Source organism: Scardinius erythrophthalmus (assembly GCF_964197995.2).
Source record: "Scardinius erythrophthalmus genome assembly, chromosome: 1".
NCBI lineage: Eukaryota > Metazoa > Chordata > Actinopteri > Cypriniformes > Leuciscidae > Scardinius > Scardinius erythrophthalmus.
In genome coordinates, this window is record NC_138221.1 from 53,039,966 (window position 1) to 53,059,803 (window position 19,838).

The 19,838-nt window shown below is 37.2% G+C and overlaps 1 protein-coding gene across 1 annotated transcript in view; it reads left to right on the plus strand.

Annotated features, from left to right (window-relative positions):
- The window catches only part of tanc2a (tetratricopeptide repeat, ankyrin repeat and coiled-coil containing 2a), a 159,057-nt gene that overhangs the window by 62,371 nt on the left and 76,848 nt on the right, over positions 1–19,838 (plus strand). The window contains exon 4 of the mRNA XM_081368999.1: positions 11,710–11,807. Coding sequence (XP_081225125.1) covers positions 11,744–11,807 — 64 coding nt within the window. The 5' untranslated portion in view covers positions 11,710–11,743. The remainder of the gene's footprint in view (positions 1–11,709; positions 11,808–19,838) is intronic.

Sequence of the window (19,838 nt, forward strand, 5' to 3'; positions counted from 1 at the left end):
GATTTGCTCTTAAAATGACTCGCATGCAGGATCCTAAAATAAGTTCTTGCCACACTTGGCAATAGTGGGTGAATTAAAATATATATGTAAAAATATAATGGCCATAAATATCTTTACAAGCAGTGAGACCGATATATAGGGAGATAAATATAAATAATTTATATAATATCTATTATTTATAGCATGTCTGTATTTTGTCTTTTTCTATTTAATTATTTAATTTTTTTATTACACACACTAGCCTGACTTCGTCATACTCATATTCTATTCAGAATGTGAGCCTGATACTGCTTCATAGGGCTTTGATTATGGGGCGTGTCTCAACCGAACCAGGAAAAAAAAAAGACTCTGCACTCAATTGGATAGACCTACAACCAATCAGAGCAACGGAGTAAATGACGCATGTTCTTCATTCATATTTTCAACCAACAAAATGTTGCGGCTCTCTGTTCCTCTTTTAAAATGAATGCGCTGTGGATATCTTCTATAACAGACGCGATGGCGGAATCTACACATGATGTTTCATAAACAAAGTTCGGGAGGAGCAACCCAGTGTGTTCAAATAATCAATCCAATATCAACTTGTCATCAAACAATACCATGTCTAACGTTACCCTATCTATCAGCATGAGGAAGCATATTCACTCTGTCAACTTACCTAACAGTCCTTGACAGTTTTTCAGCATCCCTCCACCACCCCGAATCCTCACTTGTTCTCTCACAACCAGGAACACGGGGGGACTATGGCTACCGAGCCCACAGCCCTCTCCTCGGACAGCACGTCATCTATCTGACTTATTTGTGTGAACTCGTTAAATCTCATATACGCATTTATTCTATCTGACTTATTTGTGTGAACCTCGTTAAATCTCATATACGCATTTATTCTATCTGACTTCTTTGTAAGTGTGAACTCGTGTGAAATCTCAATTCTCCAGCGGCAGTCATCTTTGTTGTAAACTAATTCAACCCAACCGCTCTTTGATGACGTGGGTGATTACGTAACCGCAGATCATCTGTCCATCATCGATTAAAGCCCGCCCTGGCAATTTGATTGGCTCGGCCTTCTGGGAGCCAAGCATAATTACTCCTCAATGGATCGAGTCCAGACCGAACTTCCCGACCAAAAAATGTTGTGGGCGGGGTTCGGGCTGGCACCCAGGCTATACACACACACACTACTATTAAAAAGTTTGGGGTCGGTAAGATTATTTGAAAATGTTTTTGAAAAGTTACCAAAACAAAAAAACCTTTGAATGGTAATATATACGTATGAAGTCACATGGCCTCCCTTAGCTGTTTGCTTCCAGACAGACCAACAAGCCTTATAGTACTTGCTCTGAACTGTCAACTTAAAGCCCTTCATATCAACGGTGAAAGGCGAGCAGACTCTGGCCAATTATTTTGACTGTGTGAATCAAAGTAAGAAGTGAAGCAGGGAATTCTTTGAAAAGCAGCGAGAACAAACGGGCAGGGCTCTTTTTGAAGATGTGTGGACTCTTTGATTTCAGGCTCTCCATTAAATCTGTTCAAGGCCTCGGCTGCGGAGACTGCAGATACAGCTGCGATGCCTGATGCCCCCCACATCACCTCGCATCACCCCTTTCCAGCACCCCTGCTGGTTCACTTTCTTTGTGGATTTCTGCTTGAGCGAAACTGGTTTGCAATTTGTTTAGATAAAGCTTCATTTTCTGGTAATTATCGCGCTACAAAGTTGCCTGTGGCAAAAAGTGGCACATTATGTAGAATTTACAGACTTTCAACAGATTCCCATGGTGGCCTTGGGTTGTTTAGTATTGGTAGTGGTGGATGAGCGTTACTATGCTGTTAGCTGGTGAAGCCTGGTCGACTATCATGGTTTTCCACGCTGTCTGTTCAGATGAGTTGTGTCACTGTCAGTCGCTTGATTTATTCCTGTGTTGTCTCCATGTAAACTCTGTTCACAAGTCCATAGATGAACTGAATAATGCAGACCATTCTACTCTGTTTGCAACATGACACACCTGCATGACTCTCGAATGCTTGTTTACCCTGGGAGTCGTCCCATCCTCAGACAACAGTTTCATTGGCTTCTTCACAATTTCTGAGAATCAGAGAACACAGGTTTGTCTGGAAACCGAGATGTTTACAAGTTCTCAAGCTGCTACAATGAGCACTTCTGAGAAAGAGCTAGTTGCCAGATTTGCCAAAAGAAATTCAACCCTGAATGCTTCTAAAGGACTTTGTTTGCCATTTTATTTTAAATGTATTTATAAATGTATTTATTTGTCCTTTATTTAACCAGGTAAAAACTTTCTGAGATTAAACATCTCTTTTTCAGAAGTGACCTGGCCAAGATGAGCTGAACATTTACAATTTGATTCTTCCTTTAAAGGGGTGGTTCAGGATTTTGAACATCGGACCTCATTTTCAAGTGAGCCTGGTTGTTATTCATCAGTGGAGACCGTTTTCAAAAAAATTAATTCAGTCCTTACTTTTGGATAGTTCGCCTATGCTAGGCTAGCGCGAGTCAACGGTTTCTGCCTAGCCTGCCATTAAAAACAGTTTTACCCACTCCACAGTACACCAAAAGCAAATCAGTTATAACGCCAGACTATCGATGTAAATGTCTGTTGAGAGAATAATGTTAGAAATCAAACTACCCTTTCATTGCATTGCAATAGTTATACTTTGTTCCCTGTATTTATTAGCGCAGTCTACAGCAGCGGCGGAGTGATATTAAGTTACCTAGGCGTTATAATTGATTTGCTTTTGGTGTACTGTGGAGTGGGTAAAACTGTTTTTAATGGCAGGCTAGGCAGAAACCGTTGACTCGCGCTAGCCTAGCACCAGCGAACTATCCAAAAGTAAGGACTCGATGAATTTTTTTGAAAACGGTCTCCACTGATGAATAACAACCAGGCTCACTTGAAAATGAGGTCCGATGTTCAAAATCCTGAACCACCCCTTTAACAGCTCACAGATCAAAGATTTATAAGTGCTCATTGACACAAGTCTACATCTTCAAATCATTTTGAAAAGCGTTTCAATCACTGGGTACCGAAAAGCTTGTTTTACTAATTCAGTTCGTACAAATGGAACTGGAAGGGTCTACAAGTTCTGTGAATGCAAAAAATAAATAGAGTGGTGCAGGGATGGCATAAAAACCCAGAAGACTAATTCGCCACAGGTTCCCTCAAGATTTTCTAACCTCAAGAGGGTTTATTTATGAGTAAAATAAGAGTTGTGATAAACATCACTTGATGATACTTGAATGTTTTGCTCTACAATGTAAATTGCAAAAACGCAAAATTTGAAGCTATTTTGTTTTTAGGTAGTTTCTAATAAGTAACTAGAATAGCCTAAAAATGTTTAGGGGTGTGAATGTGTGAATTTTGCATTGTAGAACAAAATATGTTTTCGTTATGTTTACCACAACCCTTATTTTACTCTTAAATTGAAAAAGCCCATTATAAAACCCCTTAGGAAAATCTTGAGGGAACCAGGGGTGAATTAGTCTTTCGCGTTTTGTATGTGACAATCAAGTAACCCCTTCCTGTCTTAATAGACAGGTCTTTGTTTAAATCAGTTTTAATGTCTTTATGCTGATTTTCCACAATCTATGTGGGTCTAATGCCCTGAAAAAGTCCCTTATCCCAGTAGATTAGGATCAGGAAGCATCAGTAGATGGAGCGTGTATGTGTTTATAAACTGCACAGAGGAGTTTGTTTGAGGGCCTTTTTCCCTTTTTGAGCCCAAGTTTCTGCAAAACACTTTAGAGCGGCTGTGTTGTATTTGGAAAGGAAGTGATACGGACAAAGGGAAGGCGCTGTGTGTTTGCATAGCTCTTTGTGTGGCCACGTGTGTGCAGGGGGTTTAACTGCATTTCCTCCCTCGCTCTGTCTGAGATTTTCTCTCAAGGAAAGAACAATCTCAGGTCAAACTTACACGTTTGTCTCCCTCTGTAAGTCCCTCTTTAGCTGTTTTCCTTAAGGAACAGACAAATTTGTGCAAATAACACACAAATGGCACTACTGAAATGTCCTCTGACCCCAGTGTGTTTTTGTATATGCTGTCATATTCTGGGAATGTGATGTATTCATTTGTACTGTAATCTTACCTATGTTCCATTCTTTGTTCTTTTTCTGTATGTGTGAGAGAGTGTTTTGTTTCCTTGCACACGACTTAAACCTCGTAGTCACGAGACGGCACCCCTGTCACCCCCCTTCTCGGCACGCTCACTGTTCATTGGCTTTGTAGAGCAGCAGAAAACAAACAGTGTGCGATTCCTGTAACACTGCGCTGTGGGAGGCATTAGTCAAAGGGAGAGACTGTATAAAATATAAAGCTCTGCGGCTCTTGGCTCTTAGTCATTCACGCTCCTGTTGAATCCATCAACCTCAAAACGGTGGCTCAGGCCAGCGAGTTTTATATGCCTTCAGTAGCTCTCCAGTAACAGTGTGACATTTGTAAAAGTCATGTTCAGAGTTTGAGAAGAGATACTTGACTTAAACACACTGATCATTTTTGGTTCTTTAGATTTTTCTTGCTGTCTAGAGATCATAATCTGTCTATCTATCTATCTATCTATCTATCTATCTATCTATCTATCTATCTATCTATCTATCTATCTATCTATCTATCTATCTATCTATCTATCTATCTATCTATCTATCTATCTATCTGTCTGTCTGTCTGTCTGTCTGTCTGTCTGTCTGTCTGTCTGTCTATTATGGTTTTTATTAATTGGTTGTAAATGTTTTTATTTGTTTTTTATTTGTTTTTTTGTTATTTATATATTTAGAAAAATATTGTTTTATTTATTTATTAAATATTTATTTATTTTAAATGTATTTGTTTTGATTTATTTTGATTATTTGTTATATATATATATATATATATATATATATATATATAATGGTTTTATTTATTTTTAAATACTTTTGTATTTATTTTAAAATATGATTTATTCTAAATGGATTCTTATTTAATTATTTATTTTAAATTATTTTTAAATATTTTTTTGTAAAAAAGTTATTATGGATATTTAATGTTATATTTAAACCCAGATTTTTTTACATTTTAATATGCTGTGAAAATTGCAATTGATCAGATTTTTTTTTTATCATTTAATAACAACAATTGCACATAATAATTGACTTTAATTTAAACACTTATTAACAAACACAAACCCATTATTATACGGCATAGCATAAATGTGCATATTTGCATTCATTTTCATTCTAAATACAGATCAGTTTTTTCATGTGAGGGATAAATTAATCCACCCATCCCTAATGGCGGTGCTTATGGAACCTATATGTAATCTATATGTAAACATTTGGTGCCACTAATGGATCAATTTCTGACCATTACTGCTATCTGGAATATCATGAAGTTAAATTGAAAAGAGCAAGCACAGTTTCCGTGAGCATTTTAGATTATTACAAACAATTTGTTGCTTGCTACTAAAAAGAACTCAGCACACCCACCTCCCTCTCCATGAAATGTAGCAGCAGTATTTTCAACAACCTACCGAGTGCAGTAAGAAAATGGCTGTCATTTACGAGCTGCTGCTCCCAGCCAGACTTCAATGTCTGCAACTAACATGACATCCCTCCTGCTGTGGCCCATCAGTCCGGAAGATTCCATCATCGTGATGCAGGCTGATGACTTGTGGCAGGATACCTTTAGACAGTCTGTGTTTAACAGTGAATTAAGGAAGCCAGTATTCCTGCTTTGATTCTGATAACACAGGCTGTTTCTTAACTGATTGCGAAGTTAAGAAAGTCTTCAGTTTGATGAGGAAGATTTTATAGCTGATAGAGCATGTAAATCTCTGTTTTGATGCCATAAGCCGTTGAGATTTCAGCAGGCTATATGTTCTGTAAGCTGATCTGATTTCTAATGGCTTATTTGTTCATAATGAAACTTCAGGTGTTTCAGAAATGTGTGTTGATCTGTAGTCCAGTGAGTCATTACCTGATGTTCAATGCTAGGTCAGTATCAGAATCAGAATGAGCTTTATTGCGAAGTATGTTTACACATATGAGGAATTTATCTTGGTGACAGAAAATTTAAATATAAAAATACACAATATTCAAAATAGACAATGTGTGTACAGGTAGGTTGATAGCCTATACAAATGTAAGGGACTCTATATAAGAGGTATGGTGTGCCAAATACATATAAGTATAAATAGTGTTTTGTATTGTACATGTTTATTGCCCAGTGGGGGCATTTAACTTCATGAGGAAGATGGCCTGAGGAATCTACCTCATGAACAGTTAAATTATGTGTGCATATGTCATCTACAAAACAAGCACCTGAGGCAGAACCAGTACACTGATTGAAATGGTAATACTTTGGTTGACAAATAATGTCTATTATTACATGTTATAGGTTACAAAATTCAGATAAGATAAACTGTATACAGTAATATTCTTCTTCTTCTTCTTCTTCTTCTTCTTCTTCTTCTTCTTCTTCTTCTTCTTCTTCTTCTTCTTCTTCTTCTTCTTCTTCTTCTTCTTCTTCTTCTTCTTCTTCTTCTTCTTCTTCTTCTTCTTCTTCTTCTTATTCTTATTCTTATTCTTATTCTTATTCTTATTCTTATTCTTATTCTTATTCTTATTCTTATTCTTATTCTTATTCTTATTCTTATTCTTATTCTTATTCTTATTCTTCTTATTCTTATTCTTATTCTTATTCTTATTATAAATCGTCATTTTTCATGAATCAATTTGTCACAAACTCTAAATGATCATTTATAATAATAATAAACAAAAATATTAGCTTTTTATAGTTTTGAATGAATTATAACACCATGTCACACTGCTGTTACTGCTTTTCATGTGCTTCCCATTTTTCATACTGAATAATTACCATATTCAAATTCCATGATATTTAGATAGAAATCATAGCCTGGTTAAAACCAGACCATTCTCAGTAGTAACTGAGTTATGGTCTGGCAAAGCTGCATTAATAACTCATTTCCAAAGGGGCGTCACCAACGGACGTCGCTCAAATGCCTCTGGGCGCAATTGGATAGACCTAAAACCAATCAGAGCGATCGTCATCGTGTAAAGCCCGTCTCAACGTTTCTGATTGGTGCCGCGATTTCGACGGATTACAAATGGGCTTGATTGAGCTCTTTGCTATACTACTTGCAGGGCAAATCTAAATTTGCCGGAAGTTGTCTGGGTTTTCTCAGGCTATAGAAATCAGTTACCGTGAGTGATACCATGTCCAAACTAGTATGGTTGTACCATAGTGCTTTTCATTGTGTGGACGGATGAATTATTAAGAGTTAATGTTTGTGACTGTAACCCTGGTATGAACTCTTTCCCCTGAGGGGCTTTTTTCCACCAAATCTTTCTTAGTTCGTCTGTCCCACTCTGTGTTGTCAGCCCTCCTTGTCCTAGTAATCCAGTTGGACAATCTCACTCAGACCCCCCTCAGCTAGGCGGGATTAACGGTGGACACACAAACACACGACAAAGCTGAACATTTGGCTTTGGCACGCCGGGACTGTCCGATTACTGGCACTCTTTTGGAGTGTGTCATTCATCTCACTGCTATTGTTTAGCTCTCAGACAAATGTCAAAGAGATAAAGCAAAGCACAGCTAAATCATATTCATCCCTTCTCTCCTACAAGCACTTACAGCCTCTGTCAACACAGACTTCAGAACCAGACACACAGCTCTCTTGATGAAAATGATGCCTTAAGGCCGTTCACACCAAAGACGATAACTATAACAATAAAGATATAGTTCTAAAAATCATTCCAAGTTTAAAAGAATAGCAGAGTTCACACCACAACTATAACGATAATGGTGCAGGGGAACAATATCGTTGGAATCACTGTCATTTATTTTTATTTTTTTGGTCAGCTGATGAATGATTAAAAACATTGACAGCCAATCAGAATCCATCTAAATCAGATGGCGACAAAACTACAGCGCACGCTTAATGTAAACAGAATGATGTTTTGTGTGTCTGTGGACACTTATAGTAATCGTTATAGTTATCGTTCTTGGTGTCTTCAAGCGGGCCTTCAAACCAATATTAACGCCTCAAACTAGTTCCAAACAGTTTTTGATTAGCAAATGCACAGTTCATTAATACTGACAATGTTTAAATTAATGTAGTATGAAACCCTAAAAGATTTGCCATTGTGTTCCCAAGATTTTTCCTATTTTGGCAACACAATGTCAAACGATGTTTGTTTGTTTGTTTGTTTGTCTGTTTGTTTATGTTTCAAAAACATTTCCACTGTCAATGTCAAATGATGTTTATTTGTTTTAGGGATGCACGATATATCGGCCACCATATCGGTATCGGCTATATATGTTCATTTTTAATGTTATTGTTATCGGCAATAAAATTTGGATTTAGATTTATTGGCCAATATATTGGTTTTCGACTTTCAAATATAAAGAGTTATCGGTATCGGCCTATATTTTCATATCGATGCAACCCTAATTTGTTTGTTTATTTGTTTTGTTAAATGTTTCCACAATGTCAAACAATGTTATTTTTGTTTTTTTGTTTATTTTATTGCTTGTTTGATTTTAATGTTGTGTTTTAGTTCATTTAATTCTCATTTGTATTCATCCATATTCAGTTTTCGCGCTTGAAGAGAATCACAAAAGTTCGAATGTAATGGTAACTTGAAACGCTATTGGTTCTTGCATGTTTCGTAACTGATCGAGGTTTGAGAGCTGTTGCAGAAGGGAAGATTTCCAGCATTGGTAGCTGTCCTCAGACTTCAGCGTTATTAAAAAAAGATTGATAAATCCTTCCACTGCTCCATTGCAGATGCCATTTGTCACTTTCCTGACTTTCAATCAAAGTCTCTCATTAGATTGCGTGTCAGCTTTTCTACAGACATCAGGACCTCATTAAAGCGCATGTCCAAGTATGAGAGACTGCTTTGGGGAAATAGCGTTAGTCTCGTCACTCTCATGCTTAGGCACGGTTCACTCGGCAAACAGCAGCAGACCTCGCTACGCTGAGTTACGTCGTCTCTGTTCTTCATCAGCTGACAGAAGCACAGCCTCAGGATAAGGTCATCCTGTTCTTCCTCCCGCATCTTTACTCAGAAACTGTTGCACTCCCCTTTTCGCTCTCTATCCATCTTCTCTTGACTTTTTTTCTACCTTGTATGTCTCCTGCACCATTGATAACAAGTTTAACGTTTGTGTTAAATTAAATGAAAAAAAATGACTGGAATGGGAAAAACTGAAACTCGGGAATAAAGCAGCTCCAATCGGAATAGTCTACCATGTTATAGAATTGTATCATAATTGCACATTCTTATTTTTAGTGTACTATGGTTTGAGAATATTAATTCAGATCTTGTGTGAATAGCAGTGCTCAAACTGCTCATTTGGTCTCCAAACTTGAAGGGTTCTCATCTGGTGCTCTTTGTACACCAATCAAGCACATTATGTAATAAATAAATCTACATTTAACTGTGAGCTCACTCATTTGAGAGTGCTTAGTTATTCTAGAGGTAGTACTGTTGCATAAAGTGGAAGAGGTCCTATATTTGAATTTCAGATTAGCTGTTTTTTTTTTTGTTTGGTTTTTTTTTTTGTGAAAAAAAGGAAAATGTTTTGTGGGGGGTGCATTTGGTTGGATTTTATTTAGCATTTTCTCTGACTTGAGTAGCTTGAACTCAGTTGTACGGCAGTGTTAACGTTTTAACATTTCGTTCCTCCTTCACATTTTGTTTATAGTAGGTGAAGAAACTTTTTTTCGTGACCAGACAGATGCAGCAGAAGTGAGAGGGGGCGTCAGGACATTAAGCATGCAGATTAAGTTACCAAAATGGTTAAAGCAAATAGAATTTTTGACATTATCTTCAATACTATACAAATATCTGTGACCCCCCCACATCCAAACTGAGTCACTTTCACATACTTTTTGCTTTCTGCCAAAAGTGGCCCCAGCATATTGGTAGTAAACATGTGCCAATGCTGGCTCAGCAAATGGGTGCATCGAGTGCTAGAAAAGAAGGATATCTGTCCGTCGATGCTGATTTGAAATGCATGTGTGCACATACACACAATCCTCAGCCAAGATCACTTCTGAAGGTGTGGAGGCCCAGATTAATACTGTAAAACAAAGAAGAAACTGAGTACATGGTATACTTCAGTGCAGGGGATTCAAAGTTCATGCCTCTCTCTCACTCTCTCTCTCTCTCTCTCTCTCTCTCTCTCTCTCTCTCTCTCTCTCTCTCTCTCTCTCTCTCTCTCTATCTCTCTATCTCTCTATCTCTCTATCTCTCTATCTATCTATCTATCTATCTATCTATCTATCTTTCTGTCATTCTATTTGTCGTTTTGTCTGTTCTATCTATCGTTCTGTCTATCTCTGTTTTGCTCTCTCTGTTTCTCTATGTATCATTCTATCTATCTCTCTATGTTTGTATGTACATATGTCTGTCGTTCTGTCTATCTCTGTATTTATAGTTTAACCTGTCTCTCTATGTATCATTCTGTCTTTCTGTCCATCTAGCTAAGAAACCATGTGGCATCTGTCAACAAATGACAGAAAAGTTAGAGAAATGCTTCAGAGCCATTTTATGCAATTATTTTACCAGTTAACCAGCTAGTCTTAAGGTGATTTTCTTCTTTTCTTTTTTTTTCTTCTACATCTACCAATGTTTGACAACCTCGTTGTTGTTGTTGTTGTTGTTGTTGTTGTTGTTTTGAGTACATGTAGTATATGTATTGTTTTAGAAAATCAAACAAACTTATTTTTGTGAAACCTGACCATTAAACATTCATACGTGAAGTGTTCCATAAGTCCTTGTTTTGTGGACTACTGCTTTGCTAGACTACCTTACAAAATCTGTTGTGTTCTTTATTATGAGTTTGGCCTTTTTGCCAAAAAATGATCAGGAAATGTTGCAAACTGTATTCGAACTTATGTCACTTGAATGGGTGCCATAGCTCATTTTGAGAGGTTGAACTAACCCCTAGATGTCAATTCCCAACATTCTATTCTATTCTCAAACACATACGTGCTCTCTTTATATATGTGAATTCAGCTGCAGAAAGACCCACCAAAGAAGTAATTTAATTGAAATCCACTTCCAACGTCACCTTCAGCAGCAGAACAAAGTGTGTCTCTATCTTGTGCTCTTTCACACATATATAAACACACACACACACTTAGCTCATACATGAAGTGGTAATTAGCAGCATCAGGGTGTGATCCATCCATAATGTGGGTGTTGAGTGAGACCTAAAATAATCCAGTGAAGAATGACGAATCCCACGAATGAAACTCATTATCAGCTGTAGTGTTCCAGCAGGCTGACGGCTCTGTGTACCTGAAACATATAATCACAGGCTTCCAAAAATCCCCTCAATAACTCTTTGTCTAGACTTCAGAGCCAATGTGCGGCGAACATCATCAGTCGAGCTGCTTTTTAAAGAGATCACACGTTGTGGGAATCAGTGTTGATAAGCAGAAAGTGATTTGTGGGTGTTGTTACAGATGTTGTTTTTATAGGTTAAAACATAGTGGCAACTGTTTTGTTGTTCAATGTTTGTGCAGCATATTTTTTTTTATTAGTAGTAGAAATGGTCTACTAAAAAGGCATTTTTTTTTTTTTTCGCCCTATTTATACAGGACAGGTACATGGTGTTTTCATTTGTTTATTCAGGTTTTTTTGCTTGTGTTTCTCAAAGTGCTGTATTTTTCCCCTTTCTCTGCAGATTTCTCTATAGCCTGGTCCAGAGCTGTGCAGTCATGTTCAGGAACAGTCTGAAGATGCTGCTTGGCGGCAAATCCAACCGCAAGAATCGAAACAGTGGTAGGTTGAGTTAGTCGTCTTTTTAATATCGAAAGCTTCTCAAATACAACCAGACCGGATGTGCCTTTACTGTCATGTGAAGCAGGAGTGTAACCATGTAAGAGTTTGTTCTCTGGATGTGTTTTTGTGTTACAGCTGTGCTCTCCTTTAATTCACCTTTGGCTAAGCCACACCCTAGAATGTAGATTGACCAATCACAGCGCAGCCAAGAACGAGCTCCGACAGAGGTCCGACACTTTTTCACAGCGCTCCATTGACTTTAACGCAGGCGTCTCATATTTTTGGTCTCGGCAGGCTACTACTAAAAAATATAGTTAAACGTTGTGCCTGGGGCATTTGTAACACAGATACGCGTTTCCCAGAGAGGTTGGAGGGGGGTGTCCGTTTTTTTCCCTTCCCAAAACCGAAGTCAAATCCAGTGACAAGTGTCGTCTTTGGATTAAACTGTGTGCGTGGACGTCCTCACAGTCAGCTAAACTCCTCAAGGATCAACAAGCACACTTTTGTGTGCTCTAAGGTAAATTTTGCTTTTAACCTTACTGTGAAGTTATACTAGTTAGACAGTTTTATGCTGTTTGTTTTAGCTAACTTTGCTATTCAAGATACTTTGTTATTCAAGATAGGATAACGTTAACGTTATGTGTTTGTATCTTGAATAACAAAGTTAGCTAACATTCAGCCGCTAGTCAAAACATACAATCCTGACTTAACTTACGTGATAACTAAACTATCGCTAAGCTTGCTTGCTAGCACCTTGATTCTTCATTAATTAGGGTAGAGAACCGAAATCATAACCTAAAACTGTCTGACTAGTATAACTTCACAGTAAGGTTAAAAGCAAAATTTACCTTAGAGCACACAAAAGTGTGCTTGTTGATCCTTGAGGGGTTTAGCTGACTGTGAGGACGTCCACGCACACAGTTTAATCCAAAGACGACACTTGTCACTGGATTTGACTTCTGTTTTGGGAAGGGGAAAAAAACAGACACCCCCCCTCCAACCTCTCTGGGAAACGCGTATCTGTGTTACAAATGCCCCAGGCACAACGTTTAACCATATTTTTGATAAAACTACGACGGTAATAGCCTGCCGAGACCAAAAATATGAGACGCCTGCGTTAAAGTCAGCGGAGCGCTGTGAAAAAGTGTCGGACCTCTGTCGGAGCTCGTTCTTGCCTGCGCTGTGATTGGTCAATTTACATTCTAGGGTGTGGCTTAGCCAAAGGCGAATTGTCTGTCCATCATATCTGTCAGATGGCTACCGTATTTTACAGAAAATAAGTTGCACGTTATTGTCACACATGAAAAAAAAAAAAAAAGTCAAGTCACAGTTTATTATTACATCCAGAAATAAAAAGAAAGCAGTTTTTCTATCTTATATCAGTTAAATCTTATAAAAAAGCAAATTTATGCCTTTTTTAAGTGTGGACATAAATAATACCCATTAGGCAGTCGCTAATTTATAAAGTCATGCAAATGATTTAGCTAAAGATAAATTATTAAATAAACCATTTTTGCCAAAATGGTAGCTTGGGGGTAAAATATGTTCAAATATTCAGTATGAAACAAACCCTTTTTGACTCATATATGAAAATGTGAATAGTGTGCAGCAAAATAAAATCTAAACATAAATGTTTCATTTGTTTATATTCATAGTATATTTTTAGTACCTATTTCCCAATTATTCACATATTCCCCGATTAATTCTCCTCAGCATGACCAAGTTAACCAATAACATTGATCAAAATGCGTCAATGCACCACTTTTTTCCCTGTAAAGTTTTAGTTTTACACTGTAGACAACCCTAGAAAAAGTGGCACAGCTGACCCCACTCTCATCTACACTGTCTGGTTCTCACGAATTGTAAACATATAATTTAGAATCTACTACAAACAATTTTTTTTTATAGAATAGCTTGGGGAGAATCTAGCAAGCTACAGGCTAACTAACAATGTCAAGGCTGTGCACTAACAACACGCCTCAAGATCCCATTCTGTTCACGCTCTATCTAGCATTTTTGAGTTTGGGAATATGTGTGTGTTTAGCTCTCAGAGAGATTTCAGTCTTGTGTTGAGGAGATTACAATAGTCAGAAGCTACTGTTGGAGTGAAATGAGGATTCCGCAATTGAACCGAGCCAGATGAAATTGAAATGGTGAATGGTTTAGCAGAGTTTGAAAAGAATGTGTGTATCATACAACCCCCCCTTTTGCTGTCTGTTTACTATCTACATCTTTTTCTCCTCCGTTTAAGACATGTTTCGCACCTGAGAACGCTCATATTAACAGGTTATAGCATTCACACTGGCTGCATAAGCACTGCGGTGCTGCATTTTGAATATAACTATTAGGTCTTTTATATATATATATATATATATATATATATATATATATATATATATATATATATATATATATATATATATATATATATATATATATATATATATATATATATATATATATATATATATATATATATATATATATATATATATATATATTAAAACAAAAAAATCTGCTAATGTAGCAAGACAATATACAGTTTGTATATTCATGATACACTACCGTTTAAAAGTTATGGGTCTGTAAGATTTTTAAATATATATTATTATTTTTTCAGAAAGGATGCATTAAATTGATTTGAAAATGACAGTAAAGACTGAGTAGAAAAAAAATAATAAATGCTATTCTTTTGAACTTTCGATTCCTCAAATAATCCTGAATCATCCTGGTTGCCACAAATGTATTAAGCAGAACAACAGTTTTCATCTGTGATAATGACAACAAATGTTTCTTGTGCAGCAAATCATCATATTAGAATGATTTCTGAAGGATCTTGTGACACTGAAGACTGGAGTAATTATGCTGAATAAATTGCATTAAACAATATTACAATAGTTATAGTTTAATTTTTAATTATTTGTAATAATATTTCACAATTCAAAATGTTTTTGCTTTATTTTTTATTAAATAAATGCAGCCTTGCTGAGTACAAGCAACTTTTTTGAACAGTAGTGTACATTCTCTTTAAACAGGTCTTAATATCTTATGCAGTGTTGCTGCTCAAGCAAATATATCTTGTTTGAAAGATATTTTAACTGGGAAATAAAACTTAAAATGCTTTTTTCAGCCGTTTATCTTTACTCTGGGTTTGGGAATCATTCTATGTAGATTTATTACCATGTGGATATAAATGTGATTCTTACTCCTTATGTAAATTCGATTTCACAACGATCAAGTTCTTAATAGTTGTCAATGGCCAGCCCCTTATAAACATGTTATAATGTAAGGACAAAATCCACACTCAATGTAGTAACCCAGAAATCACGTCTGTTACACAGAAGAAACCCTGTCAGTGTGAAATCATGAGAACCTGCTGTTGCAGTCACACTGCCGCTTCACTTGCATGCTACTTGTGCGTGTTGTGTGAAATGGGCCTAAGAGCTCAGATATGCCAGAGGGAGACTGCAGTTGTAGAGAAGTTTCAGGGTTGTGGTAGAGGTGAGCAAAACAGTTGTGCTGTGTGTAATGGATGAGGAGGGTGTATGCTTTCCTGTGTGCTGTGTTTGCCATTCGTTTTTCACTGAAGTGTGGCTCTGCGACTGCAAGGACGTCCACGGCTGCAAACTTTTGTTTACCACACACACACAACATGTACATCCACTCAAACATACACATACTTGACTTCCCCTCATACCCCAGGTCTGTCTGAATCTCCCATAAAGGTTTAGTCAAACAAGTGGCAAGTCTGACTCACCCAACAGATCAGCCATTCATCTCAGTGAGATGTGTATCAAAGGGACCTCACATTTCCCAGAAAGACCTCCTGTCTTTAGTCTGTGTCCTCAGACTGTGGTTGAAAGTCATGCTACTTTGCTGACGTCTTGAGTCATTTTCTCTTCAGGGACTCCAGCTCTTGAAGGGGCCTATTTAGTTTTACTCCAGTGTAGTTTAGGGTGTCATTACTGTCACAGGTTTAGATAAATGTAAAGTCATTTGAATGGCCCCATTAAGAAAAAAAATATAAAAAACACAGTAATATGTAGAATTAGAAACTATATAGAAGCTGCATTGATGGCCTCATTAAGCAAATTATATTTAAGTTAAAATCTTTAATGTTAAATGAGAGTAAGCAGCATTATGGAAGATATAGAATCAAGTTGATGGTCCCTAAGACATTCGGACAAAAAAAAAAAAACTCACTTTGTTGTAAATATTATTGATCACTACACTGAACTTTGTGTTTGAATACAATTACTATGATTCATTTTGGTTGAACTGTTCATTCAAATGGTTTTCAGTGAACTGATGCACTAAAACAATTCATAGAACCATTTGAACCAGGACCCAAGTATCTTTTACTACTTTGTTGTTGTCAAAGGAGTTATTCACTTATTTTATACATTAAATTTGTATATATTATATACATTATAGTGTGTGTGTATATATATATATATATATATATATATATATATATATATATATATATATATATATATATATATATATATATATATATATATATATATATATATATATATATATATATATATATATATACACTCACCTAAAGGATTATTAGCAACTATCTAATCAACCAATCACATGGCAGTTGCTTCAATGCATTTAGGGGTGTGGTCCTGGTCAAGACAATCTCCTGAACTCCAAACTGAATGTCAGAATGGGAAAGAAAGGTGATTTAAGCAATTTTGAGCGTGGCATGGTTGTTGGTGCCAGACGGGCCGGTCTGAGTATTTCACAATCTGCTCAGTTACTGGGATTTTCACACACAACCATTTCTAGGGTTTACAAAGAATGGTGTGAAAAGGGAAAAACATCCAGTATGCGGCAGTCCTGTGGGCGAAAATGCCTTGTTGATGCTAGAGGTCAGAGGAGAATGGGCCGACTGATTCAAGCTGATAGAAGAGCAACGTTGACTGAAATAACCACTCGTTACAACTGAGGTATGCAGCAAAGCATTTGTGAAGCCACAACACGCACAACCTTGAGGCGGATGGGCTACAACAGCAGAAGACCCCACCGGGTACCACTCATCTCCACTACAAATAGGAAAAAGAGGCTACAATTTGCACAAGCTCACCAAAATTGGACAGTTGAAGACTGGAAAAATGTTGCCTGGTCTGATGAGTCTCGATTTCTGTTGAGACATTCAGATGATAGAGTCAGAATTTGGCATAAACAGAATGAGAACATGGATCCATCATGCCTTGTTACCACTGTGCAGGCTGGTGGTGGAGGTGCAATGGTGTGGGGGATGTTTTCTTGGCACACTTTAGGCCCCTTAGTGCCATTTGGGCATCGTTTAAATGCCACGGCCTACCTGAGCATTGTTTCTGACCATGTCCATCCCTTTATGACCACCATGTACCCATCCTCTGATGGCTACTTCCAGCAGGATAATGCATGTCACAAAGCTCGAATCATTTCAAATTGGTTTCTTGAACATGACAATGAGTTCACTGTACTAAAATGGCCCCCACAGTCACCAGATCTCAACCCAATAGAGCATCTTTGGGATGTGGTAGAACGGGAGCTTCGTGCCCTGGATGTGCATCCCACAAATCTCCATCAACTGCAAGATGCTATCCTATCAATATGGGCCAACATTTCTAAAGAATGCTTTCAGCACCTTGTTGAATCAATGCCATGTAGAATTAAGGCAGTTCTGAAGGCGAAAGGGGGTCAAACACAGTATTAGTATGGTGTTCTTAATAATCCTTTAGGTGAGTGTGTGTGAGTGTGTGAGTGTGTGTGTGTGTGTGTGTGTGTGTGTGTGTGTGTGTGTGTGTGTGTGTGTGTGTGTGTGTGTGTGTGTGTGTGTGTGTGTGTGTGTGTGTGTGTGTGTGTGTGTGTGTGTGTGTGTGTGTGTGTGTGTGTGTGTGTGTGTGTGTGTGTGTGTGTGTGTGTGTGTGTGTGTGTGTGTGTGTGTGTGTGTGTGTATGTATATATATATATATATATATATATATATATTATTTTTTTTTTTTTTTTTTTTTTTTTTTTTCTTCTCAGAGCTGGATCTCCATGCATAAACTGAGCTGGATCTCCATGCATTTTTGTTGTACAGAAAAGAGCCATTGTGTTCCACAGGAAAAAAAGTTATTCAAGTTTTGAGGAACATATGAGAAGTTAAATTAATTTTTAATTAAGCAAGTGATTTGAGTTGATGGATTTACTGTATGTACAATAAGCATGCAATATAATTATTTTTTTTGGCCTTTGCATTTTGAAAATAAGCTTTTGGTTGTTTGATTTTTTTTTTCTTGAAGTTATTATATTATGTTCCCTTTATTTTAAATCCTTAAATTTTTTACAGTTTAGTCGAAGCAATAAAATCAGTTGTTGAGGCTCTTGTGCTATCAAAGTAATAATACGTACAGTACCTCACACCTGAGTGGCAGCTGAAAAGCGAATATGCGAATACTGGGTGCCGTAGACTTGGGATTTGGATCCAAGCCCAGTTGTTCCCTTTAAATTCATTACGTGCCTTGACACCAATTCTCAATCAATGCAGAAGATGTGTCCTGTTTTTGAGGCCTGTAGGTTTGCCTGTTTTGTATGACAACTGTATTTTTGTATTCGTCTTTGATCTTTTCTTTACACTGGAGGATTTCAGGATTGTCATACAGTAATAACTCTCTTCACTCGGCATGTCTCTTCGTATCCTGCAGTGCTACATATGTGGAGTGCCTATGAAGTCACTGGTGTCATTTTTTTCATTCCTTTCTGCCTTCTTTTTTTCTGTTAGTATTCAGCTAGATGCAAATGCAGCTCTCTCGGCTGAATATATTTGCCATAAATTAGATCTGCACAGCCAGCAACTTACAGAGCACAGCAGAGGAACTGAGCTCCACATTGGAGAAAAAACACATGTCGCAGGGCGATTGATGGTTAGCCTCTAGACCCCTCAAACATCGTGAGCAGAATCCTAACAGTCTCAAACAGCTGCCAGCAGCTCTGACCCATGAGCCCTGTGTGGTTTGAAAATGATGCAATCCTGTAAAAGAACCGCAGGCGATATTTTGCCTCTAGCATGTCATTGTGCTGGCAGATTTTGCCAGACATGGTTGTGGTTGATTTGATTAGTGTAATTATTTATATAGAGAGAACTTTATACATGCTTGATGAATGCTGATATTGGAATATTTGGATAATGTAAGGTGAAAGTGATATCTGTTCATTTTAATTGGACAAATTTGGTTCAGGATTGATGCCAAAAACCAATGTAAGCTATTGAAGACATTATTTAGGGTAATGCAGCAAATTGTTTCCTTAGCCTGCCTGCTATTTAAAATATAATATAAAATATAATATATTCTTTTACCTTTGTTGGTTTGAGCCAACTTTAGACTAGGATTGTGTGGAATTCAAAACTGAATTGAGAATGCATTTTAAATTATAATTAACTCAGGTAGCAGACAGAATGTAGAAATTGAATATAAGGTAATATAGTTGGAATATAAATTAATTGAAATGTAAAGAAATTTAAATTTTTTTTTTTTTTTTTTTTTACTAGAACAGCAATGTTTGGCGAGACAAACGTTAATTGTTGGTTTGAAAAAGTCTTGTTTGAAATTTTTTAAATGATGGATGGACGTTTGGATGGATATAGATAGATTGAATTGCAATTCATTAAATTCCTCTTGTAATTCAAATTATAAATCAAATTCATGTGGGGTGTGGCCACTTAAATTTAAAATCAAGCCATTTTTTTTTTAAGGGAGCCAATTCTTGAATGCAGCATTTTGCACAACCCTGGTTGGGACATTAGGGGCTTTCACACCGGATAGTTCTAGGAACTTAGTTCTAGGAACTAGCCACCAGGGTGGTTCCCCGAGAACTAATGGTTCACCTAGGAACGTTTTCTGGTTGCATTCGCACCGCCAGTAGTAACTCTGAAGTGACGTAAGCCACGCTCATTGTTTTGACTTTTATTTTGATGCCCTGGCTGACCTGAGAGCGTTGAGAATGCCAGAGCCTGAGCAGCAAACAGTGCTCGCATTCTCCGTG